Source organism: Molothrus aeneus, chromosome 24 (genome assembly GCF_037042795.1).
Source record: "Molothrus aeneus isolate 106 chromosome 24, BPBGC_Maene_1.0, whole genome shotgun sequence".
Lineage (NCBI taxonomy): Eukaryota > Metazoa > Chordata > Aves > Passeriformes > Icteridae > Molothrus > Molothrus aeneus.
In genome coordinates, this window is record NC_089669.1 from 5,817,389 (window position 1) to 5,844,863 (window position 27,475).

General features: G+C 49.5%; 1 protein-coding gene across 1 annotated transcript in view; it reads left to right on the forward strand.

Moving 5' to 3' along the window:
* LGR6 (leucine rich repeat containing G protein-coupled receptor 6) overlaps positions 1-27,475 on the forward strand; it is a 172,888-nt gene that overhangs the window by 118,358 nt on the left and 27,055 nt on the right. The window contains exons 6-8 of the mRNA XM_066565206.1: positions 6,893-6,964; positions 25,231-25,299; positions 26,997-27,068. Of these exons, the coding sequence (XP_066421303.1) occupies positions 6,893-6,964; positions 25,231-25,299; positions 26,997-27,068 (213 nt within the window). The remainder of the gene's footprint in view (positions 1-6,892; positions 6,965-25,230; positions 25,300-26,996; positions 27,069-27,475) is intronic.

The window sequence follows — 27,475 nt, forward strand, 5'->3', positions numbered from 1 at the left end:
ACCATGGCTGATCACAGCTGATCACAGCTGACCATGACTGACCATGGCTGAACATGGCAGACCATGCTGACAATGACTGACCATGACTGACCATGGCTGACCACGGCTGACCATGACTGACCATGGCTGACCATGGCTGACTATGACTGACCATGGCTGACCATGGCTGAGGGCAGAAGCCTCCCAGGTACAGCTGTGCTCTTGTGCTGTTCCTCTTCCACACCCCTTGTGCCCTGGGCAGAACCATTTCACCATCCTGCACCACCACAAGCACTGACATCAGAGCCTCAATATGGAATGCTTTAAAGGTTTGGTGTCTGCTAATAAATGACACCTTTGCTGAGGAATTCCCTGATCTTATTCCCATCTATTGCTGCTGCAGGCTTTGAACTAGGGCTGCAGGCTGTTCAGTGAGCAGAGCCCCATGTACATCACTCATCAGGAAATCCATGAATCTCTGTAACTAGCACCATCCTTTCCCAGCTTAATAACAAAAGCTCCATGTGCTGGGGTGCTGGCACTGTGCTTTGATGGCAGAAGAGAGGTGGATATTTGATCAGGATACTTCATGGGGATAGGTCGTTACCTTCCAGTCTGATCTATTCAGGATCAAATGTATCTTAGTACCTGCACACAGAAATAATCCTGAATACTTTTCAGCTGATGGTTTGTATGAAGTAAAGGTTGCTTTACAAAAATCATCATCTTTCTTGAGCATGAGATTTTTCATTCAGGAGTCAGCATCTGAAACCCCCATGCTGCTGTGCTGACAGTCCAATGAACTGTCTGACAGCAGCTCTCAGTAGTCTCCCTCATCTCCTCTGTCAGCTGAATTCAGCAAGAAGTCTCAAGCCAGGAATCACAGCACCTCTTTCAGTCCCACTCTCCAGAGGGGTTCTCAAGTAAAATCTTACATAGCCAGGAAATCCCCCATGCTGCAGATATGTCCTTGCTGCCACATCTCTGCAGTGGGCTGCAGTTCCCTTCTTCCCTGCTGTCACCAAAGGAGCTCTCAGCAGAGGTGCTGGGATGTGTGTGGGACACAGAATCAGAGTGAACTTTCCAAAATAGGCCAAGCAGGAGAGAGGTTTGCCCCATAATGTGGCACCTAGATAGAGAAAATCTTCAAGTGGTTTTACTTTCATCACGTGATGGTTTTACTTTCATAGCAGAGAACCCCTTAAGTTAGAGCAAACGAGGTCAAAACCCAGATCCTTCCTTGTTTGGGTCCACAGGGAGCCTTGGCTCCCGCAAACCTCCAGGAATTATTTTGGCCCCATAATGGGAGCAAAAGAGAAGCTCCACTCCTCTGACCTGGCCCTCACCCTTGCCTATCTGGCTGAAAAAATGGACCCTGGGAAAAGTTGTTCTCGTGCCATTACCAGTTAGTTTTGTTTGACACCCTCTAATTCTTGTGCTCTGTGTCCATCTCCTCTGTGCCATTGCTGTATTTGTCATGTCGGCTGCACCCTTCCCTCAGCTCAGCTCTTCCAGTCCCCATCCCTTTACCTGGTTTGAAATATGGAATCCCAGGATGGTTTGGATGGGAAGGGACCTCAAAGCTCATCCTGTTCCACCCCTGCCATGGGCAGGGACATCTTCCACTGTCCCAGGCTGCTCCAAGCCCCATCCAACCTGGCCATGGGCACTTCCAGGGATCCAGGGGCATCCACAGCTGCTCTGGGCACCCTGTGCCAGGACCTCCCCACCCTCACAGGGAAGAATCTCTTCCCAAGATTTGATCTAAATCTACCCTCTCTCAGTTAAAAAAAAATCTACCCTCTTTCCCCCTTGTCCTGTTACTACCTGTCTGTGTAAAATCAGAAGTTAGTTCTCATATTACACTGATTTTTTTTCCTTCACACCTTCAGATGGAGAGACCAACTCTGTACACTGCATCAAAGCCAAAAATTAATTCTGTTTATATCATGGTACAATGCTGTTCTGTACCCATTTTCTCTCTTCTAGTTATCCCTGACATTTAATTTGCTTTTTTCATAGCTACTAAGCACCAATACCTCTTTCCTGGAGATGTATAAAATCCTGATAGTGTGTATGCTCATAGGAGATTGGTTCTCCCCTCTGCTGCACTGGACACTCCCACAACCTGAATATCAGCTGATAATTTATTGTCAAGGTCACTCAGCAGCACCTTCCAGCTGAAAGTGTGAAGACAGTAAATGAAGGATCTTTAGTAGAATTCCTCTTTCTTACAGTTTTTGTCATTAAAGGACATGATGCAGCTCTCTCTCTAATAGAATGGCTTAGTGAATAGAAAACTTGTTTGCAAGACTCCTGGGTTCCCATTCCCATTCTGACCTTGTTCTGGTGGAACTCTGGCTGAGACTTTCAGAAGGGACCACTGCTCTTCAGTGTCTTCCTTGCCCAGGAGCAGCCATCAACACATCCCAGCTTTCCAGGGAAGCTGATCAGTCATTTCAGTGCCATCTGTGGGATCTGGGGCCTCCTAGCACCCAAAGCCCAGCCTGGTGCAGGATGAGCCTGTGAATCCCTGCCCTCACCTGTGCAAAGGGGTTACCAGTGTTTCTCTGAGAAGTTGTTGGGAATTTTGGTGTTGGCAGGGAGTGCCAGGCATGTGCAATTCATTATCTCTAAGAACAATATTGCCTGGGACATCTGGGTCCCATTCATGAGCCTTTTTATTGGCAAAAGTGCCTTTTCTCTCAGAGGACCAAGCTTGCTGCCTTGGCAAAAGTGTATTTCCTTCTCCAGCACTTGAGGAAGAAGCAAATCGTGCTCCAGTGCACCCTGAGAATGTCATTTCTGATCGAGCTTTATTTTTCACCAGACAAGCCTCATGCTGGTCCTCCAGTAATGGAAACAATCCATGGAATTTGCACCATTTATGATTTAGATTTCTCTACTTATCCATGGCCAAGTTGAGGAAAAGGACAATTTTGTCACAATAAAGATGGAAGCTCATCATGGCTGTGGCTCGTCAGGGGAGAATTCATATGATGTCAGATTTGAGCTTGGTTCAAATCATCTAATGCAAATAATTGATGGAAAATGTTTGCATTTGTCCTTTTTGAGAAAAAAGGACAAAAAAATGAAGTCATTAAAAATGAAAGCAATGGCAAATCCACCACTTCTCTTTGTAGTCTGTTCCAGTTGTTAATCATCTTTAGTGTTAAAAAAAAACCCCACTCATATTTCCCATTTGAATTTTCTTTGGCTTTGACTTCAGACATTTGTTCTTATTATTCTTTTCTCTGTTAAATCACAGAACCATTTTAGTACCCAGTTTCTAACCAGGAAGAATCCTATACATTACATTGCACTCATCCCCTTGATCTTATTTAATAAGCTAAACAGATTGAGTTCTCTAAGTCTTCATCCTATTTTTTTTCCAGCCTTTGGATAATTTTTGTTGCTCTTCTCTGCACCCATTTCAGTTTATTGACATCCAGTTACCAGTGTGGGTGTCAGCACCACGTTTGTCCTGCCAGATCTGCTTTCACCAGTGTTCAATGCAGATGCTGATACAATTTTCTTTTCCTTGCCCATTTAGACAAGCACCTTCATTAAAGCAGTATTTAGGCACTAGCTCAGCTGGCTTCCCATCTGTGTAAGACAAATGTGCAGTCCCCTTGGAGGTGGCATTGCCAGAGTTGAAGGTACTGCCTGTGTTGGGCTGTCTCTCAGGCTGTTCTCCAGAACCTTTGAATTCACTGAAAAACTAAATGGAAAAGGAAGCCAGATGAAAACTGAACAAATTTGACTAAGGGTGCTGCATGAATGATGAAGGGAAATCCCATTTATTCTCAATTTCTGGTAAGAAATTGTTGGCAAGGAGAGAAAAATCTTCTTTCTAGAGTCTGTTGCATGTTTCTTATCGTGGGTCAGAATTAATCTTGTAGGGTTGGATTTTCTTCTGCTTTGTTTCTAAATTCTCACCACCTGAGGCACCAGCCAGGCTGCAGCCTCTCTCCCCAGTCACTGTCATTGATGTTGGTTTCAGCAAGGGCTCACCTGGCAGCAGAGGAGCTCTCTTGTCCCACAGCAGGTGGGAGCCCTTGTGCTGTTGCAGGAGCTCCCAGGAGCTCCCACCCTGCTCAGTGTGACCATGGCTGTTCCTGTTTCTGATGGAGGTCCATGGCTGAGTACAGCCAGCCCACAAAACAGCAGTGACTGTCCTCATTCCAGGACAGCCTTCCATGGGTATTTGCCCAAACCCATCCTCACTCCATGGCACTGACCTGCAAAGGAAGAGGCCCAGCTCCTAAAGCCCATTGCCCTTACCAGGGTGACTGGTGGGTTACAGCAAAAGCTTAAAGACTTCCCATGTTTTTGCATCACAGGGGTTGTTTATAGCCCAGAATCAAGCACCTTGAGCTGCTATCAAACCAGCTGAACTGTAATTTACAGGGCAGAATATAACGTTGTGTGGGCTGAGCTCAAATTGACAAGCACTGGAGATGTTGCAATTCCACTTGTTAAAATTTGTTTACCAGGGGAGAAAAAATGAGGCAGGATGGAAGACAGGAACGTCTTTTCAAGTGTTTACCTTTCCAGCTCTCTTGTTTCTATTATTGCCATGTGGTTGGGTAACTCTAGAGTTCAACTTAGACAGCAATTTTTTTTTATAACTCCCTTTTTTGGTTGTTCATAATTTTCTCACCAACAAAGAACTTCCTTCGGATGATTTTCATTACTCTGCCTCCAAACAAAGCACTCTAGAGCCAAATATAAACACAGCAGGTGATTGCTTTTCTCTGCTGTCTCCTTGCCTGGTTGCAGTGATAGCAGTCAGCTGGGCAGCATGTCTGAGCTCAGACAAGGTGTCCAGTCAGGCCATCCTGACAAAGCTCCAGGGAACATCCAGAATGCTGAATGCTTCCCTGGCATTCAGCATTCCCTTGTCCCTCACTGTCCCCTCACAGCAGACGGGGGTTTGGGGCATGGGGTTCTTGTGTTACCTCTTCATGTGATCCCACAGCAACTCCAGACCCCAACCCTCTCTTTGCCAAAGGCAGTATCCAGTGGCAAAGGAACTCAAAGTGGTTTTCAACACCAGCTGAAGAGAAGGCAGCATGACCAGAAGTGCTAACATTTGATGGAGGAAACCATCTGGGCACAAACTTCTTTTCTTGTGACAAAGAGAAAATTCTCCCATAAGATCCTCATTTTGATCTCAGGCTTCTCTTCTCCTCTAAAAGTCACAATCCAAGTTTTCTTGCAGGCAACATCCTTTTCTTTTTTCCCGTTTGCTCAAAGGAGCAAACATATTTTATCAGATATCTTTCCCTTCCCCTTCCTCTGAAATGTTTTTATGTTCTCATCCCAATGACAAACATCCATCTCAGGCTGGTTTCTGTTTTGCAGGCCCCTACCAAACTGCCCTAGAGCCTGGCTGCTCCTCCACTCCCAGCTTCCTCCTGTTTTACCTACAATATTTGGCAGTGGGAGCTGCCTGTGCTTAGCCAAACAGCTCACACTCAAATCCAGGTGGAGGGAGAGATTTTTCAAGCTGAGACACATTTAGATCAAACAGCAAATAATGAAAAAAAATCATTGATCCACCTGCCAGAATGGAGCCTCCCCCAGGCTCTTGGGAGGAGGCAGCAGCATTGGACAAAGGCTGGTGCATCCCTTGCTAGTGCTACAATGGGCACGGGACAAAAGGATCCCTGAGGGGAGTGGTATAGCAGCAATTCACCACATGGACTTGGTGTTAAAAGAGATTCTGAACTGATGGGGAAACCCCCCATGAGAGACCTTGGTGGGCAGTCAGCACACAGAGCATCACCAAGGGGGTGAAGTGCAGGCTGGTAGAAGTGCAGACTGGGCAGCTGTGGGTTGTCTTCTGTTTTCAGCAGACTTTTCTCAGACTGCTCACAAGAACTCTGTCCATGGACTCAGAGGTGCCTTTGAGTGGGATTTCAGAGGGAGATGCACAATTAGCCACAAGTCATAGCTGCAAAAGAAGTGATATGGAAGAAGCACTGAGATGTGCACACATACACAAGAGTCTCTGATAACCCATGACAAGGAATCCAGGGATTAAGGGCTTGGGTTTGCCAAAAGACTGAGACAGGAGAGTGAGGGATTCATGGAAACACAGAACCCAGAACTCCAGAAACTCATCACCTACAGAGCTTCCAAGGCAAAATTACCCCAGGTGGCTTTGCAGGGCCCCCCAGCACATGGCTTCCCAGTGCCAATGTTAAGGCTGGGAGCTCCCAAGCCTGTAAGCACTGGATGTTTGTGGCATGTAGCAGCAGGATGAAGGGGAACAGGAAAAAACTGTTCCTATGGTGCAGAGAATGTGCATCAGCCTGTGGCATAGCCCCAGCACTTCAGCCAGGCACTCTGAAGCACTGAGCTGAAGACAACTCTCATTGCAATCAAACTGGAACTGGTCCAGGAGCTGGCAGTGTTTTCTTTTTTTCTTTTTTATTTTTTTTTTTCCTTTCACATGTGAAAATAATAAACTGTGACTAACAGGATGATTTTGCACTCAAAGTCTTCTTGCTGGTACTAAGACTCCAAGGAGTCCAAATATGGTTGTATCCTTAGGTGCCCATGAACAGCTGCTGAAGCCACAGATGGGCTGAGCCCAGGGTAAGGTGACCTCTGGGGTGTTTCTTGAAGCTTCTTGCTTAAGCATGTTCATCCACGGCTACCTGGCAGCTGTGAAGGTGGAGATCTCAGGGAAACTCCTACATTAGCCTGGAATTCCTGAGAGGAGTGGGAGCTCTGTAGCTCTGCAAGCACTACTGCACCCAACATGTGTCTCATGGGCTAAGAGAGGGAACCCCATAAGGGCCCTTGGCATCCCAGCCCAGGCTGTGCTCAGCTTACAGGATGTTCTGGACCAGAGGAAAAGGTCAGCCTGCATCCCCAGTGACCATCTCTGTTTTGTCCACAGGCACCTGCACAACAACCGGATCCAAAGCCTGGGAGCCAACGGCTTTGATGGGCTGCACAGCCTGGAAACCCTGTGAGTGCCTGTTTTATTCTCTGCCCTAAAAACATGGGGTGTGCTCATCCCCCAGCACAGCATTCATTGTCAGATTAACCCCTTTTCTCACCCACAGATGGGGTAACTGAGAGGCATTTTAAAAACTTTATTTTATTTTCAGCCTCATGTGAAGGGTGAGACAATATAGATGTTATAATTCACACTATCACAATCAGAAGCCAACTATTTCCTAATTACAATACATTATAAGTGTTTCTTGGCCTATCAGCTTTTTGCCATGCCATGCTGTAAATGCCTTAAAGCCAGTCATCTGAAATTGTCCCTCGTGGGTCTTAATACAATGCATCTTTCATAGCTCTATTCCTCCAAAGTATCTAGTCTTATTTACAAAACCATCCTTTGAAACTTATTTCTAGTTCCATTTCTCTCTCAACAATGTCCTGTTCCATAACATATCTAAGTCAACATTTCTTATCTCAAAGTTTACATACAGGTACACACTATGTGAGCCTCCTGTCAAGCTTTAAGAAGTCTCTACAAATCCATTTCCCACATGCAGGAAAGGGGGCCAGCCCCACACGTGTCCCTGGTCCCCAGGCACTGAGGGCAGCAGCAGGGCTGGCTCCTGGCACCAGTGGATGCCCAGGGCATGATGCCAACAGGGGAGGGAGAGCCTGAGCTTTCCTCCTGTGCCTGTGCTGCTGCTGCAGGGGGATCTGTGCATGTGAGAAGTGTGGCTGAAGGGGTTCTGAGGCCCTGGACACCATTCCAGTCCAGGTGCAATCCCAAGGGCTGGGATGCATTCCCTTCTCAGGGATTGTGCCTCCTTCCTCAGCACACAGACATGGTCCTAAAGCCTCCCCAACACCTGACCACCAAAGTGAGAGGCTGGCTCAAGTTTGGGGCCTGTGAAGTCCTCAGGGGTCTGTGGGGTATCTCTGAGGGGAATCTCTGTGGGGTATCTCTGAGGGGATCTCTGTGGGGATCTCTGAGGGGATCTCTGAGGGGATCTCTGAGGGGATCTCTGAGGGGGATCTCTGAGGGGATCTCTGACTGGATCTCTGACTGGATCTCTGAGGGGATCTCTGACTGGATCTCTGAGGGGATCTCTGAGGGGAATCTCTGTGGGGATCTCTGAGGGGATCTCTGAGGGGTATCTCTGACTGGATTTCTGAGGGGGATCTCTGTGGGGATCTCTGAGGGGATCTCTGAGGGGATCTCTGAGGGGAATCTCTGTGGAGATCTCTGAGGGGATCTCTGAGGGGATCTCTGTGGGGAATCTCTGACTGGATCTCTGAGGGGATCTCTGAGGGGTATCTCTGACTGGATCTCTGAGGGGAATCTCTGTGGGGTATCTCTGAGGGGAATCTCTGTGGGGTATCTCTGAGGGGATCTCTGAGGGGAATCTCTGTGGAGATCTCTAGGGGATCTCTGAGGGGAATCTCTGTGGGGTATCTCTGAGGGGATCTCTGAGGGGTATCTCTGACTGGATTTCTGAGGGGGATCTCTGTGGGGATCTCTGAGGGGATCTCTGTGGGGATCTCTGAGGGGGTCTCTGAGGGGGATCTCTGACTGGATCTGTGAGGGGGATCTCTGAGGGGATCTCTGTGGGGATCTCTGAGGGGAACCTCTGTGGGGTATCTCTGACTGGATCTCTGAGGGGATCTCTGTGGGGATCTCTGAGGGGGTCTGAGGGGGATCTCTGAGGGGATCTCTGTGGGGATCTCTGACGGGATCTCTGACGGGATCTCTGAGGGGAACCTCTGTGGAGTATCTCTGAAGGGATGTCTGTGGGGGATCTCTGAGGGGATCTCATGTCTGGTGGCATCACCCCCAGCCAGCTGATTTCATTGTGCTTGGCGTGGCTGGGAAACAATCCATCAGAAGACTGCAGGGAGGATGGGAATCAGGAATGAACTCATCTCCAGGACACACCTTCAGGAAGGTAGATTGAGATCAGATAGTAGGAAGAAATTCTTGGCTGTGAGGGTGCTGAGATCCTGGCACAGGGTCCCCAGAGAAGCTGTGGCTCCCCCATCCCTGGAAATGTCCAAGGCCAGGTTGGACAGGGCTTGGATCAACCTGGGATAGTGGAAGGTGTCCCTGCCATGGCAGGGCTGGAATGAGATGGGCTTTGAGCTCCCTTCCAAGCCAATCCATCTGTGATTAGCAGCAGGGAGCTCACCCTGAGCTCAGGGACAGTTTCATCCCACAGCCTGGCCACACATTCCCTGTGCTGTGACAGCTGCATGAGCGGCCTGGGCCTCATGTGCTGTGCGTGGGCCCAGGAGGAAACATAAACAAGCAAACAAATGAATTGAGGCTCTGAAAGACTGGAAGAGGTGCTTGATGCCTTCGATTGTGCAGAAATATGTCCCTTCATGCAGGCTCAGGGTCAGAGTCAGGCCCTCGCTTCATGCCAGGAGAACCAGGGGGTCCAGGTCATGGCAGGAGGAGATGCTGCTTCCCAGCATTCAAGTGCCACTCAAGGAGACAGGGCCCCTCTGTGCCCAGCATGGTGCCAACAGCAGCTATCGGGCAAGAGTGGCAGCAGCAGGCAAACCCCTGGTCCCCAGACACGCTCCTCAGGGCAGGACCATGACACACATTGTCTCTGCCTTGCAGACTGGCAGATCCTGGGGCCACCCAGAAGGGCTCAGCTGGGGACAGGCTGAGCTGTGCCAGGGGTGGGAGGCTGATGGATAATCTCCTCTGGTGACCCACAGGTCCCAGCTTGGCTTTCTCCCCAGTCATTTCTGGTGGTCACAGGCAAATGTATGAGGGCAGAGCTGTGGCACCCAGGCAGCACAAAGGCAGGAGCTGCAGGAGGAAGCAGAGAACTCACTGATGGAAGAAAACCTTGTTTGGGCTACAGCTGTACCAGACAGACATGCAGCAACATCCCAGCCTGCATCTGGGCAAACCTTTTCTGCAGCCAGGGTGGTTAGCGATGCTGCTGCCCATCCCAAGCAGGATGGAGTTGCAGAGGAAAAGATGGCCTCTTGTTCGCTGGGGGAAAGACTAAAGGGTTTCATAGCCCTGGGAGATAATTCTGTTTCCACAGCCATTTCTGCTGAATGCTCGTTTTCCCTCTCTCCTGCTCCCATTCTCACACTTTCTTTGCTTTTTGCTGCCCATCTGAGGTGCCACCCAGCACCTGGGGAGCTCCGTGTCCCCTGTGCCTGCTCAGGAGCCAGGGCTGTGCGGCAGTGTGGGGACTCGGGAGCTCTGCAAGCCCTGTCTCTGCTCTGCTGATCAGGAGCCCTGGGAGGATCCAGCCTCCAAGGGTGGTCCTGTTGGAGCAGGGCTCTCCTGTGCCCAGGCCCTGCAGGATGGTGTGAGGGTCCCACAGCCCCACCCTGCAGAGCTGCCTGCAGCAGGGACAGTGCTGGGGCAGGCAGCTCCAGACTGTCCACACTCTCCTCCATGTCTGATTGCTCTGAAAAAGGGCCCTCCAGAGCAATGAGAGGCCTTCTGCTCCTCTTGGCCTGAACATCCTATTCTCTCCTTCAGGCCAGCAGGAATTCCAGCTCAGTGATCCTTGAGGAATGGGTGTTCCTCAAGTGGAGCCATCCCCATGTCAATCCTGAGCTGGGGTCTGCTGACCAAAGCTGGGCAAGCTCTGGAGCTAAAAACTGCCAAGCATTTGGCTGCACTGTCCCAGCCAAGTGGCTGGACCTGCATCTACCTTCAACCTCTCAGCTCCTGTGCATGTGGAGACGATTACAGTCTCCACATTTATCCTTTAACTCAGATTATGATTACATTCTGTTGACAGCACTTAGCACATTTTCTTGGCTTGTGGAGGCCAAACCATGCTCTCAGTTACCCCGTGGGTGTTACCTCCTGGAAGGCAGCAGGATGGTAAGGGTTGGTGAAGACAGAAATTTCTCCAGGGTTCCTAAAATGAGTATTTGTGGCCAGATGCTGATTATAAACCAGGCACAATAGTTGAAAAACTGTAATATTTGAATGGAAAACATTGTTTCAGGTTTTTCAGAAGAGCCTGGGAAGTTTTAGGTGCAAAAACTTCTGTCTCCCTAAGGGAAATATTTCTTCTCATATTCAGCTAGTCAGGAAAACTTCTATTTTTATTAAATGCCAAAACCCTGAGAGAAGCAGCAGGCACTGCCCCATGCAGGTCTCAGCAATGTGTGAGCTGCATAAGTACAGCCACACTGCTCACCTGCTCCAAGTCCCAGCAGTTCTGCAAAAACAGATCCCAGTGGAGCATCTTTGTTCTTGGAGAGGGCTTGGCCCTGATATTTCAGGAGGTCAGCAAATCTAGAAAGAGGCGAAACCAGATGAATGACTTCACATTTCCCTTGCATTGACCTGCAGCTCCTGTGCACAAGTCAGCTCTGCCAAGTGCACAGCAAGAGCTGCTCTGTGTTCTCCACACTGATGGGGTACAGGCAGATGTGCAGCACCCACCAGGCCTCAATGAGTCAAATGCCAGCATGAAACTGGAGAAAGCAGCTGCAAGAAGACATTTTCTCTGTCAGGGCAAGACCTGGCTGCTCCCCAGCAACCCCCCCAGCCTTCTCTTTCTGGGAAGGAGAGCTGGCAGGTAGGCTGGAAGCAGCTCAGAGCCTGGGCCAGGTTCCAAAGGGGTTTCGAAACAGCCCTGTAAAACAGTGAGATTCCCTCTGCAGCTCCCACCAGCCTGAGAGATGGCACAGAACAACCCTGCAGGGCTGTGGGAAGAAGCCCCAAGCTGAGCCATGGAACCAGGGATTAGATGGTCAGAGGGGAGCAGCTTGGCATTTTTTAGCCCTTTCCCAAAGACATGGAGTGAAAGAGAGAGTAAATATCCTGATGTGACACATTCTTCCTGTAGCCCCTCTGGGTAACAGCCTCGATCCTCCACACAAGGTGTAAGGTGAGGGGAAATGCAGGGAGGAGGCAGCACTGCCCTGCTGGGCATGGAGACCAAAAAAACCAAGGGAAGGACATCCATCACCTACTGGCATGGGCTCGGCCTGTGGCCCAGGTGAATGTTTGGACCATAGCAAATGGCCTGGCACAGAGGGGTAAGGGTATCCTGAGTGGGTGAGGGAGCTGAAATGAAAAAGAATCAAGAGAAGCACCATGTCTTGCAAGAAGTAGGTGCAAGGCATGCCAAGAGCTGAGACTGCAGACCCAGTGCTCTTCGCATTGCTTCCCTGTTCCAGATCTCCCCTGCCAGTCCTGCCCCGTGGTGTATCCTCCTTTGGGATGTTTAACTCCTGCTGTAAAACATCTGTCAGCATCACCTGTTTCTGCCATTTGGATGGAAAGATCTTGACTTCTACATTTCCTGATTATCTTAGACTTAATTTCTCAGTCTTTAACAAAGCAGCAAGAAGGGCAAGGGGTTTAGACATCTTCTAGTGAGATGTGTCCCTGCCCATGGCAGGGGCTTGAAGAGAGATGATCTTTAAGGTCCCTTGCAACCCAAACCATCCCATGATTCTGTGATGAGATTTGTTTTGTGTCATAAGCCTGGTGAGTAGAAGTATTATGGGAAAGCTGATGGAAGGAACACTTCAGCTGCAGCTAGGAGCATCCCTGCAATGGCAGAGACTGTTTTTTGGGAACACCAGACCTTGTGCTCAGGGCTGGGGCAGAGCTAGGGAGAGCGTGGCTGTGGTTTCAGAGGAAAAGCAAGGGCAAAGTGCCAGCCAAAGGCCTGCATGGTGCTAACACAGGGGCCAGCTTCCCCTCTGCTCTGGGAGGAAAGGATTTCTCATGAGAGGATGGATCCCTGTGACACCAATTTCCACAGGGAGGCTGGTCTCATGCCCAGGTTTCCTCCTTACCACCTTCACCTGGAAAGCTGAGCAATGTCCTAAGGTCCTTGAGCTTTGCTATCAGTCTGAGCACAGTCTAAAGGCTGATGAACAATTGCCTCACCTTCTCAGGATACCCTCACCTCGCAGTGCTCAACTTCAGCCTTGTTAGGTAGATTGTGATAACACTGAGTTTATCCCTCTGTGTCCCCAAAATATGAATATTTCATGGATCACAGCTGAACGGGAATGAGTGAAGCCCCCCTGCATGGCCAAGCTCCAGGTCACTGCTCTGTGCAGAGGGATGGGAGGGGAAGCTGACCTGAACCTGTGCAGCCACAGATGTTTGAGAGCGTGTGTGTCCCTCAGAGCTGGCCCCAAATTCCATCTCCAAACAGCAGCACTCACGGACCATCATTCAGCATTGCCCCCATCCCTGCTATCAGGCAGCCCTCAGGCCACGGTGTCCCCATGGCAGAACAGAACAGAGCCCAGAGAACAAGTGCAGAGTGCAGCTGGAAGGGACAGAGGCTCCTCAGGGATCTTCCCAAACCCTCCACCAAAGCAGTTGTGGAAGTGACGCATTGGAGATCCCATCCCAGTGGCATTTTCAATGAGTCACTTCCACAAGTGCTTTGGTGGAGGATTTAGGAAGATCTGTGGGATGGCCCTGGGATGGGATCTCTCCTTTGAAGAGAGAAGCTTTTTTTCTCCCATCAGGCTGTATTGCCCAAGCAGGAAGAGGAGTGGTGGTGACCCTGGGGGCTGACTGTCACACACACACACAGCAGGAAGCCTGATGAGGATGAGGGTTGCTGGGGGCTCTGGTACAAGGCAGGAGGGCAGCAGCAGTGGCTCTGGCAGGTCTGTGGCTCAGCTGGGCTGGCAGTGCCAAGCAACACCCTGGCAAGGCATGTGCAGGGTCCCCACCACAAAATCCACCTCCCATTCTGTAGGAGTGATGGGGGGTAGGATGGTCAGGATGGACAGAGAGGAGACATCTCTGAAGCCAGGGCTTGGAATTTGTGGGTTACTGCAAAGGGCCTGGGTGCAGGGCCCTGCTGGGAGCTGCCAGCCACAGCTGGAGCAGGCCCCAAAGATGAGCCCCAAAGAGAGAGAGAGAGAGGGCGAAGAATAAGAGGATGAATAAATCTTCTTCTGTGCTGAATATGCTGATTCTCACTAACCAATCTAGTCCAAGATACAAATCCTATAGCATGTCCATACAGCCTATAAGAATCATTACATTCCCATACTGTGTTACATTTTAAACCCTAAAAACTCCTCTTTGGGCCCCTTCTGCCAAGCTAGTAGGGTCTGCTCTGACCCTTGCGCCTGTCTGCAAGCAGAGGGTGTTGTTCCATCAGAAGGGGATCACCTTCAGCTGGCCACACCATTGTTTTCCAGTTGTTCAGTAACTGAGGGATCTCAAAGCTTGCTTTCATTTCAATCTCACTTATAGTTTCTATATTCTCAAAATCTCTTGCCAGGCAATCATATTTATAAGGCTTTCCTCTTTCATCTTCCCCAACAACATTGCCCAACACCTGCTCAGAGCTCTGTCTGGAGCTGCTGAGGCAAAGAGAAAAATGCACAGTAAGAGCTGTGGCCCTGCTGTGGGCTCGGTCATGGACACAGCCGGGTCCCAGGGAGGAAGGGCAGGGCCAGGGCTCTCCTGCCTTGGCACACTCACACAGCCCCTGGTGCTGGCAGAGAGCAGAAGCCTGTCCTGGCAGTGTCCTGCCTTCCCAGCCAGCCCCAGCAGGGCCAAGGTGACTCCTGGGGCACAGGCAGGGCTGGGGAATGAATGGCTGCTCCCCAGGACCAGCTCAAAGTGCTGGAGGCCTCCGGGCTGCAGCCAAAATAGGAACAATCTGCCCCAGAAGTGCTGCTCCTCTGGGAAATCTCCGGCCTGTCTCTGCCATGGACGTGCTCAGGGAGGCCACGCAGCCCTGCCCATCCCCTCCACCTGAGATGACCCCGCTGTTTCCTCTCTGCCTGGATTCTCCCTCCCCCTCTGCATCCCTGCCAGATCCCCCACCCATCACACAAAGCAGATAAATCACTTGGAAAGAGCAAATCTCCATTCATTTAAAAACCTTTTAATTTATTTTTAAAAAATAGCACTAATAAATTAGAAACGTCTCCCAGAAGGGCTGAATCCAAAACCCTCTGGCTCCAGGCACTTTATCTGCCTAACCTTGCCTCACAGGAAATGCCCTTACCACAGCACCCATCCCATTATCTGGGTAATTAGTCGAGTCTGTAAATGCAGAGCAGAGCTGGAACCTACCAGCTCCTCTGGAGAGCTGGATTTTCTATGGGAGAGGAAAAAAAAAAAAGAAAAGAAAGTAAGAAAATTAATATAAAGTACACCTTGGGCAATGAAGGCAGGAAGAAGGAAATGGGAAATATCTCCAGTACAGCTCATACAAGGGTTGTTTAACACTTTAAGGGCCAGGCAGGCTTTGCTGTTCTCCCAGAAAACTGTCTCCAAATGGTACCTTGCTCCTCAAGATGATCTCTCTCCATCAGCATGTTTAACTTGAAGCCTTTTGTGCAGTCTCTTGATGTTAATCCTATATCTGTACAATTCCCAAAGCAGCTGATGGATCTGACCCCTCAAGGACACCCTGTTTGCTGCACTGAGCTGCTCTGGTACTTCCTCAGCATCCTGATGATCCAGTGTCAGCATGGCTCCCCAGGCAGCTCAGCAGAGCTTCCTTGTGTGATCCCAAGCTGCCCTGCCAGAGGATGGGAGGGACCTCAGGAGAGGCTCAGTGTCTTGGTTTGAAAAGCCAGGTGTCTGTTAGGGAGGGCAGGAGCCTCCCTTGAAATGGAAAATGTAAACCCCCTCCCTCTGAATTATAATTTTTGAAATTAAGGGGCTCTCAGGCAAAGATATGGGAGCAGGAATAACAGTTCATTATTAGTGGAAAAAAAATTAGAAATGTAGATAATACAAACCAACACTGCCAGAGTCAGAGCAGGCCCTGCCCCCTGTGTGTCAGGGGGTGGCACAGCCCCATCCCATGGGGGCTCAGCCCTCCTGCAGTGCCAGCTGTGGTTCTGCTGGAGCAGGGATCCTGCACAAGGGGGGAGTTTTCCTCTGCAGCTCCAGGGCTGCTGCAGATGGGCCTGGGCTCCCTCTGGCCATGCAGGGCAGCAGAAGCTGCTCCTCTGGGAATGCACTGGGCAAAGGCTGCTGTGCTGGTCCAGGCTCAGATTGTACCCAGGTAGGAATGCTTGGCTCCTCCCCTGGGCGGAGCATCTCCCCATGGGATGATGGGATTGGATCAGCCATGCAGGGACACTCCCTGGCCATGGACAGCAGAGATCTCCTGGAGGGAGGATTGGTTGTGGGAGAGATAAAGAAAACTGCCCAATGAACAGCAGAGAACTGCCCCAGCTCTAAGAGATGGTGACAGAATTCACATCCCCAGCCACATCTTGCAACCTAAGGCACTCAGGTACCCAGACTGAGGGGATGGGGAAAGAAAGGGGACACGTGGCTTTTTGGAAAGAGGGCCACAGCTCAGGGCCCTGGCTGCATGGGTCCAGTTCACTAACTGCTCTGATCACTGTGTAAGTGGAAAGTGACTTTTCCAAACAGTGAGAGTCACCTATAAAACTGAACTGGCAAACACACCTGGCACTGACTGGGTGTCTCCTTGGGCCCTTGTCCCAGTGTGCTGCAGCTTCTCCCCCTAGGGCAGGAGCCTGGACTACCAGGAACGTGCCCTCCCTGGTGCAGCTCAGCTCTGAACCCATTGTGCCTTGTAACCAGGCTGAGCTTTGGCAGAGCACAAGCTCAGTCAGCCATGATATTTTGCAGGTTTATAAAGAAAAAAAGAGAGAAAGTGAAGGCAGTTCAGGTGAAAAAGTGGTTCTGGAGGTGCTGCACTTTTCCATAGCTCATCTCCATTGCAGGACTCTCCCTGTTCTCCCTTTGCCCACCAGACCCTCACACCCCCTCCTGCACCTGGCCAGCTCTCCAGCCTGCCTCCCCCTGCCACTGATCTTGCAATGAACAACAGCACGGGGGCTCTCCAAGCCCCAGCCTCTGAATCTGCACACATGCTGTGACCCATCCTCAGCTCCTCTGCTCTTTGGGCTTCCTTTTGCCCAAAGCCTTTCCTGGAGCAGCTGTCTGTGCCTCTTCCTCCCGAGGTGTGTGATGTGAAGTGATGCCTGTGCAGAGCAGGAGCAGCCCTTGCAGGCAGCAGAAGGGCAGCAGAGGCAGCTGGGGGCACATTTCCACCATGGATGTGCTGATGCACAGGAGCTCTGCTTCCATCCCATGTTCCCCCTGCCAGCAGCAGAGCTCCAGGGGCTGATCCCCAGCCATTTGTGCACCTTGGGGAGCAGGTAGAAATCCTCAGCTTCTGTCCTGCAGTCGGGGAATGCTCTGCTGTAGAGCAGGCTTCCCTGAGCTTTGCCTTCCTCTCCTTCCCCTCCTCCCTGCCTGCCTCCTGAGCCATCAGCTCGTGGGTGTTTCTGTGTCCCAGCACCCAGAATTGAGGTCCCTTTGAATGTGCATGGCAGAGGGTTAAATACATCAAACATTTCTCCATCACCTCTGTCAGTCAGAGAGCAGACAGGAGTCCTGGGTGGAGCAGCCACACACTGGACACTGCTGGGATGTTCAGTGGGGGTCAGAGCTGCACTGGGAGGGACTGGTGGTGCAGGGGTGCAAGGCACAACCCACAGACAGTCAGCAATGGACCATCAGTGCCACAGAAACCCTGTAAAGTGCTGCAGCACCCTGTCAGTGAGAGGCTGGGACATTTCCAGATTCTCTGAATCCTCACTCAGAGACTGCTGCTTGCTCCTGGCAGCAATCATGTACCCCAGTACCTGACAACCTCCCCACAGTGGGCAGCCCATCTCTGCTCCTTTGGGACACACATGCACTCCTCAAGTTCCATCATAGCCTGGCTTCTCCTTATAGCTGGCAAAAAAAAAAAAAGGGGGGGGTTTTCTAGGGTGTGATAATGTCCCAATGAAAACAGTGACCCTAGCAGATGAATCCCATGGTGGGTCTTACCTCTCTGCAGTGCATGTGGACATCCCCCTCTTCCTTAGGGAATGGGGACATTGCTTGGAGCCAGACAAGTGCTCTGGGTCCTTCCACATCCCCCTTCTCTCCTCTCACTTCTTATAGCACTGGCAGCATCTCATCCCCCAGGCCAAGCTGGGCAAGGGTATAGTGGATATTTTATTCTCGAAGAGGGGGAGAGAATGATGCATTTGACTTTATTTTATTAGAAGGCTAATTAATTACTTTATGATACTATATTATTTTATATTATATTACACTATGTTATATTATATCTAAACTGAATTTGCTAAGCACTCAACTCTGCACACAACTGTACAGAATTTCGTGACTGTCCCAACAACACACACACTTGGCCCTGATAGGCCAAGGAAACAAAACACTAATACTGTGGGTAAACAATTTTTATATTGCATTTTACTTTTGCACAAACACAGGCACAGCAAATGAGATAAGAATTGTTATGATCATTCTCTGAGGTTCCGAGAATGTGAATCTCAGAAATGTTCTTGGGAAGATGGTTTTGCTTTTCTCTGTGAGGAGAAATGTGGTTGCACAAGGGCACACAGACACTGCTGCCACCTGTGGTAATCACATATCCTCTGAACAGAGAGAGACATAGCTCTCCCAGGATTTCCTGGGAAGCTGTGAGAAAGTTCAGAGAAGAGAATAAGAAACAATTCTTATCTCCACTTGCTGCACCTGTTGCTGTGCACATGTGGAATGTGTTATGGAGATTGTTTAGCAAAGAGTAGTTTCTTAATTAGACACTAGATAGTGTTTGGATTAATTGACCAATTAAGTTAAAGCTGTATGAGACAGTCTGTAAGAGTTAGAAGTTAATAGTATAGTATAGTATAGTATAGTATAGTATAGTATAGTATAGTATAGTATGCTATAGAAGAATAAAGCAATTATTCAGCCTTTTGCAATCATAGAGTCAATGCTAATTATTCCCCATTCAGGGGACCATTGCCATGATAGCCACTGCCAGGAGAGTGGGCTTTGGGCTGATGCTACACAACAGAAAGTGTTGCAAGCATTAAAAAAACCACTTGGTGTGCTTAGGGACATGTTCTAGTGTGAGGTTAATGCTTGGACTTGATGATCTTGGCTTTTTTAACCTTAACGAATCTGTGATCCCATAAAATACAGCACCAGATTGTGCAATTATTTTTCATATTTGAACTAATCTGGCAAGCCATGACTGGATGTGTGGAGTCTGGGTAAAGCTGTCTGCTCAGTACTGGGCAAGAGGTCAAACTACATGGTCACCATGGCCCCCTTGGGCTTCCAGACTACCAATTAAATCATTTCCAGTGCTTGATTTGCCCACAGTAACCAGCACAACTAGCAGAGGCAGTAATTACATTTATTGGCAGCTTGATGAGGTGCCAGCACAGGACAGGTGGAAAATGCAGGTCCTCAGAGGAGGCTGCACAAAGTCCCCTCCAGGCACCATGGTAACATCTCCAACCCCACTGGGACTGAAATAGTCAGCAAATGTCCCATCTACAGCTTCTAATCTCACTTCATCTTCAGGTTTATTAGCTGCAAATTTGTGGTGTTTTGTGGCTTATGGAAGAATTTATAGTACTATATAATTTTTTTTTTTTGGCTTCCTGTGTGGAACCACTAATAGTCCCTAACAGGCAGAAAATTGACCTGAGACTCTTTCCCCTCCTTCTCTCCTTTTGGCATGACTGAAGATATTAATAGTTCCAGGCTGCTTGCTGTCAGCTTCAAATCACCCTGGCAGTTAAAGCCCAAAATAACTGGGCCTTTGATGTCAACTTACTTTTATTTCTAAATAAACAACAGTGTTGGTTAAGATCTTCCAAATATGAAGCTATAGGCTCCCTCTAGCAATGAAAACAATGGAAAACCAGCCAGTTCACTGTGTCTTGGGCAGACTGGGTGACCTTTCAGAGGCTTTCATCTCAAGCAGAAGAACAGACAAGGCTCCTCCTGCTATCCCACTGCCATGCTAGAGCTGGTAACTTTGAGCCTAGCTCAGGAACGGGATTATTCATAGCCATTGCTCTTGCACATCAGTTCTGAACCTCTTTTCTGACTGATTTCACTTTCAAAAGTCCTTGATAATGGGGAAATCCCCCTTATGTCATGCTTATATTTTTTGATTTATTTTTGCTGTTGTGAGGCTTCCCTATTGCTTGGCATAGCCATGGCCATGGTGTGTTGCCATCCTTCCACCAAGTAATGCTGCCCTTGATTTCCTTTGTGCCAAAAAGGATAACACTCCTGTCCTTTTAAAAAAAGGAGGAGAGAAAAAAAATTCCTTGTGTTCTTTCCCTGAGTAAACAGCAGAATTCGAGGATTAATTCAGGACTGGAGGATCCTTTTCCTTGGTTGCTTTTTCTCCCTGATTTCTAATTTTGTTCCTGGGTTCTTTGGGAGAGCAGGAACTCCTCGTGGCACAGGAAAGGGATATTTGAGCTGATCCAGGGGAAGATTCCTGGTGTTTTGGATGAGAAATGGATGAAATTGAAGTGCTGGGGAGGGAAGGGTTGTCCTTTAATCATTCCTTTAATTATTCTAGGGAGACAATGCCTGTGCTGAGGAATTTTCCTATTCCCTCGGATAGGAATGAGGGAAAAGTAAAAGGAAATTTCTGTGCTGAGTTATTAAGGATGAGAACAACCAATGAGCTTTTTCATGTGGGAAACCCCACACGTCACACACAAAGAGACAGGAGAGCAGACAGGAGGCCTGGGGGGAACAGCCACACTCTGGACACCACTGGGACTTTCAGTGGAGGTCAGAGCTGCACTGGGAGGGACTGGTCAGACCCCAGGGCTGGGGCAGCACTGCCAGGTCCAGCTCCCTTGGGCCAAGAGCCCTCCTGGGCCACCCCAGCCCGTGCCACAGCAGTGCAGTGGGAACAGTGAAGTGGCTTTTTGCAGCTTTCCCTGCTTCATCCCAAATCTGGAAGCAGTGGGAAGGTGGCAGAATGTGGAGCTGGGGAAGCAAAGCATTGCCCAAGTACCTCAGGGAAGGCAGGGAGAGGAAGGGAACCCTCAAGGTGTTCGCTCCAGCAGCTCCATTTCCTACATCCAGCAGCTCCTGGAGAGGGTTTGTGACTGATGGGCAGTTCTCTGGCATGCTCAGGAGAGGAAATTTTGTTGCCACTGGAGTCAAAAAGCAAAACCACCCCTGACCCACTGAGCTGTGAGTTCTTCCAATCTGAGTCCTGGGGAAGAAGCTCTGGAAATCCACCAGCAGGCACATGGGCTGGGCCAAATTCCCCATTGACAGCAGGCAGAGAGGAGATGTCTGGGCCAGATGGAGCCTGACAGCACCTGTGGAAAGACCTGAGGACTGGATTTCTCTAAATGAACAGAAACTTCCCCATGGACAGGAGCCCCTGGTGGAGGTTGAATGCTGTGTCTGGTCATAGCTTGGACCAGAGCCCAACTCCAGTTCTGTGAAAGAAGAAGGGACATATTGCAAATCAACAGCAACTCCAACATTGATGAGGGAGAGAGAATGTCCATCTGACTCCATGGATATCAGAAGGCTAATTAATTACTTTATTATACTATATTATTCTATACATCTAAAACTGAATCTGCCAAGCACTCAACCCTGTACACAACTGCTCACACTGCACAGAATCTCATGACTGTCAGCCAACAGTCCTGACACACACACACACCTGGCTCTCACAGGCCAAGGAAACAAAACACCATCACTTTGGGTAAACAATCTCCATATTGCATTCTACTTTTGCACAAACACAGGCACAGCAAATGATAAGAATTGATAATTCTTTCTCTGAGGTTCAGAGAAGGTGAATCCCAGAAATATTCTTGGGAAGAGGTGCCTTACATTTCTCTGTGAAGAGAAATTTCTCTGTGAAGAGAAATGTGGGGCTACAGGGACAGGGAAATTTTTTTCACATCATGGTTTGGGTCTGGGCTTTGGGAAGAGTGGCCCCACTGCAGGGAAGAGATGGCACCTGAGGACCATCCTGAGTGCTGGTTTCTCCCAGCCCTCTCCATCCAGCTGAACCCCATGAACTGGGCAGAGCTGGGCCTGGAGCTGCCCTGGGGACACATCAGCTTGAGAGCAGCACTCCATCCAGAGCAGCCACCTGTGAGCAGCACCCAGGGACCTGCTCCCCACAGCAGCTGGGCTCTTTCCAGGAGGGAGGCTCACCTCCCCAAACCCAGGAAGCAGGGCAGGAGCGAGCACAGGCATTGTCTCCTCTGAACAGAACAGAACAGAACAGAACACTGGCAGCCACAGTGCAGCAGCAGGACTACACCTGGTTGCATTTCCACTTTCCAACAAGCCCAGTGGCTGCCAGCATTCCAAGATGGGCTTTTACCCAGCAGGAGCTGCTGAACACAATGAATGCTCTTTGTATGTGTCAAGTGCAGAGGGGAGGGAGGCCCCGGGATGCTGCCAGGGCTGGGAGCGCTGTGTGTTGGCTCAGGAAGGGCTGGTCCTGCACGTACTTGCTCACATGGGGAGGTACAAACAGAACCTTCATCTGCTGATGAAAGACCAGCCTGCCTGGAAGAGGTGCAGGCTGGAAAGGAAACACATTTTTAAAGACAGGAGCAAATATTACAGCACAATGAATTATTCCCTGTAAATAATACAGGTTGCAGATCTAAGATCCCTTGTTCTGTTAGTGAATCACAGGTGAGCCAATGCTCCTCTCTGCTGGGCAATATTTTCCATCTGTTGGCAGCTCACAGAAACAGCCCTGTGCCATCACAGGAAGCCTCCACAGTGGCAGTGACACTGCAGTGATGGGCTGAATGTCACCCGGGGCTGGGGCTCACAGGGCCTCTTCTCCAGGGACCATCCCTTGGCTTCACACAGGCTCATCCCAGCCCCAGTTTGTGGTGCAGGGAAGGGAAGTGGCACAGGCAGACACCCAGTCTTGAATGACCTCTGCAGCTGCCTGCTCCCTGTGGAATCTCACTCTAATTTCAGGGAGTCACTACAGGGTGAAATTTTTAAATGCACCTTATGTGCATAATTTGGGGCTGTCAGTCGACTTAGGCTGCTAATGCCTCTGATTTCAACCAGTGCAGGGATCTGGAGGTTAATCAGATTTGACTGATGCTTTGAAAATGCCCAGTGGGGTCCTGCCTGCACTTCCCATTGCTTGTTCACTTGGGAAATCCACTCCTGTATCTTCCTGAGCAGCAGAGAAGGGATGCCATTACCAGTCCTGCCCCTGGTAACCAAACCTGTGCAGTGAGAGCCCTCAGCCAGGCCCTGATGGAGCCTGGCAGTGCCATCTACAGACTCTGGCCAAGAGCACCCAAGCAGCTGATAGGGAGCTACAAGCCAAGAGTGAGGCTATCAGCAGCCAGGTGTTGGGCTATTTATCCTTGAATAGATAAATTTGGGCTCAAGCAGGGAAATCTGAGGAAAACCACTGATCTGCTTGGAGCAGGATGAGAACAGAGTGTGCCAGAGCAAGTTCAGGGAGAGGCAGAGCTCTCCTGCCTAATAGATGTGAGGAGGGGACACCACTCCTGTTCCACTCCTGGGCCCTGGGACAGGCACAGCAGCTTCAGGTGTGACCCTGCCACCACTCTGCAGGGCTGGCACTGGGCAGGCAGAGCTCAGGGTCTCACCACCAGCCCTGTGCTCCTCCCCTGCTGAGTGCCAGCACTGCCAACTATCAGACAGCATGAGCCCTGCCTGGCTCCTACAGGAGCAGGATTCATCTGCTCAAATCTCTGCACAGAGCACCTGCATCCAGATCCCTGTGTAACTGGAGGAGGGAAAACTGCCCTCAGTGTCAGGGGACAAACCCTGCCACACCAGGACCTGCCACAGCACCTGGGCTTCTCAGGGAATCCAGCAGCAGGATCTAGTGTGGACCTTGTCAGAGCTAAACCTGACAAAATCCACCCACAACAACCTCATTCCATGTTTTTCTCTTGGGTTTGTGCCCTATCTTGTAATTCTGTGATAAGCATTCCCTAAGACATAAATCATATAAACTGGAAGTCCTGGAAGGACCTATTTGGAGAGACTCTCTGGGTTGATTTCCTGTGTAAACACCTTCAGGCAGAGCTGAGCTGGTGCCATGGAGTCGTTCCCAAGAGGGGCACTGGTAGTGAGAGAAGATGTAAGAGAAAAGGGGGCCAAGAGAGATCATAACATAATGACCAAGCCTGGGCCAGAGGATGAGAATTACAGGGTAATTGGGCAGCAGCCCATTGCTGTGTAAATGCTCAGTTATTTCTGTTCCATAAACCACAATCCAGGTTACATGGTAATTACTTTGAGGTTCATTAAGTGTAATTATACAGTAATCTCCAGGAGCCAGTAATCATGTTCTAAAGTATCTACCACTTAAAGCTTGGTGAGTGTCATGCAGGTAGGAAGCAGTCTCATGGCTTTCAGACTTCAGTGAATTGCAAAGTGGGATGGCCAGGACAGGGCCAAATGTTACTGTGACAGCTGGAGTTGCCTTCCAAGGAGAAAGTTTGGCATGTCAGAGAAATGCTGCACACCCAAAGCCCAGCCAGTCTCCATGGGTACCCTCCAGCCAACAGCAGGACTGGTGCCTTTGAAGGGCTGCTCCTCCCAGGTTGCCAGCAGTGCCCCAAAAGTCAAATAAATCCTTTTCCAGAGGTTAAGCCCATCCTTGAAGAGCAAACACAACTCTTGAGATTTTATTCAGACTCAGATGTCTCTTTTAGTTGCCAAGTCAGGGTGGGTAAATTCTACACTTGTCATTACAACCAACATAGTATATTTTATTTTTTTTACTACACAGCATATTAGACAATGCTCAACAGTGTCAGTTCTTCTTGCACATCACTTCCAGCTCTGGCTCATAGATTCCAATGTGGGGTTGGCTCCAACCACCAGAAGAAGACCTAAGTGTTCTCACAGACTCCTCTTCCCACTGTTCCCAGTCACAGCATGTCCCAGTGGCAGGGAGACCCAGTGTCCCCAAGAGGGGGAATGAGGAATGTCCCCACTGAGGGAATGGTCCCTGATCCCCTCTGCACCACAGAGAAGCCTTTCATGGGCCCCACACAACCGACACTGCTTGTGTTTCTTGTCCTTCAAAAAACCCCATTTTGACCTGGAGAGGCAAGAAAAATTACTGAGAGCCAAAGGCCCAGGGCTGAGCTCCTGGGAGAAGGGGCCAGGGCCCTCAGGAGATGGGGAGCAGCTCCACTGCCCAGTGCTGGGCACGGGGCACTTGGGAGGAGCCCCCTGGCAGCAGCCATAGCTTGGACTGGCTCTCACCTGGCAGTGCTGTGAGCAGGGAATGTTCCCGCTGCAATATTCCTGCTGCAGGAATGGGTGAGATTGTGTTTCCAGGCAGTGCTGGATCAGCATGCTAGGAAAAACCTGTCTCCCATGTTAAGGGCCAAGTTTCCAGCTTCAAAGGTTGAATCCCTACAGAAATGCTAATTAATGCTTTTCCCTTCTCTGTCTTTCAGGGATCTGAACTACAACGAGCTGCTGGAATTCCCCGGGGCTATCAGGACCCTGGGCCGACTGCAGGAGCTGTGAGATTTTCCTTTTATTCCTTTTCAAACCCACTCTCTGTGAGAGAGTGACCAATCAAGCATCGGGTGTGCTCTGACTTGAGGAGAGCACTCAGTCCAAGCCTTTCTTCTCCTTCCCAGCCCAATCCACTGCATCAAAGCAGTTCATCCCCTCGATTTCCATCAGCCCTGCCCAGCTCCCCATCAGCCTCCACACCTTGGAGAGGAGTGGGAGTCCCTGCCAGCCTTGGAGCAGGTTCCTCCTACTGCTCCTCACTCTCCTGTGGCATCTCAGGGGCTCAAATTCCAGCTGTTCTCTGGCTGCTTCTGATGTCCATTCCCCAGCTTGGGACCACAACCCGGACTGAACCTTGTTATTGTGAGGCCACAGTTTCTGCAGGCACTGTGTGCCACCTCCTCTAATGCAAAGAAATTAGGATAAATGTATAGGATTTCTCCCTTAGGATAAATTTACAATAGGGAATTAGCAGTTTATGACCATTTTAGTGGATAGCTCTCCTTCCTCTAATGGGTCAGCCTGGGAGACACTAAAAATAAGAAACCATCCCAGTTATCACCCATGAAGGTAGAAGCCCCAGGGTGGGGTGAGTTGATGTGGATCCACAGTTCCTGTGTCACTGGTGCCAGGCTGGGGTGGGACAAAAGCAGCTGCTCTCATGTTTCTGGGAGCCTTGGAGTAAAAATCTGACACTACTTTTTTCTTTACTGGAAGAATTCTCATGAGATTTCTGTGTTCAGCCCAATATCATCGTTATTCTCACCTTCAAAATGAGAATAAGATCCTTAATCCCCTTCGAGATGGCTTTTGAAATGCCTTCACTAAAGAGGCAAATTCCAAACAGTCCTCAACTAATCACCTGCTCACACTCCTCTGGGATAAACAACTTGGGCATCACCCAGAGCTTAGTCCTGGACACAGGAAGCTGTGACTGCCTTTGCTGTACAGGAGGTCAGACTGTGGCCACAGAGCTCTCTTCTGCTGAGCAAGTTTGCTGATAGAAATTTTCACAGAATTAAGAGAATGACCAGGTTGGAAGAGACCTCAAAGACCATTGAGTCCAACCCAGCCCCAACACCTCAACTCAACCCTGGCACCCAGTGCCACATCCAGTCTGTTTTAAACACATCCAGGGATGGTGACTCCACCACCTCCCCAGGCAGAACATTCCAGAACTTTATCATTCTTTCCATGAAAAACTTTTTCCTAATATCCAACCTAAATTTCCCTTGGTGCAGCTTGAGACTGTGTCCTCTGGTTCTGTCAGTTGGTTCTCAAGCTTAACCAAAACTATCCCAGCTACAAATCCTTTAAAGTCACATGGGCTGATAATTCCTGGCACACTCTGGTTGGCAGCTGTGGGGCTGTTATGGAAACCATCCACAAAAATTGTAGTTTCTGGTGGATAGAAAATCTTGTATTTGCTTGTTTCTGTTTCCTGACCTGTAAAGTGTTAAACCTGAAGTCCTTGTACCCTCGGTGGGGTTGGTGGGGTCACAAATGGAACACCCACAGAGTAAATGCAGCAGATTTTGTCCTGCCAAACCACAGACCTTGTTCACCTGCTGGGATGATGCTGCACCTGGGAAGGAGCCTATATCTCCTATATGATGAATATTTTGAAGGCTTTCTGGCTTTAAAAGTGTTGAGAAAAAAAGAATCATTTAATTAATATGAAGATATTTGTTTCTCCCAACAGTGGTTTTCACAACAACAACATCAAAGCTATTCCAGAGAATGCATTCGTTGGGAATCCCCTCCTCCAAACAATGTAAGAAAATTAATTAATGTTTCCTACATCTTTACATTGCCCAGAAAGGAGCATTTGCTGCTGTCTTTAGTTGGGATTTCTGACAAATGACAGCAATGTGATGTTTGCTATCCATGTGCCAAAGCAGGCTGAAATTGCTGTTTCTGGGCTCCTCAGAACTGCTGTGGGTTCTCCTTTCAGAGGACAGTGTTGCCTCTGAACACAACCTCAGCAAAGCTGGTGAGAGAGAAGAAATGGCCATGGGAGTGAGGGGATGACTCTCTTTCCCACAGGAAGACAAGAGATCAGTGCCAAGCTCAGGATCTTAGAGGCCCTTGGGTGCTGTGGGATGTGAAGTTTGGGAATCCTCAAGGATGAGGATTTCCCTGCAGCTGACATTTGCTGACACCAAGGAAGGAACAAAACAC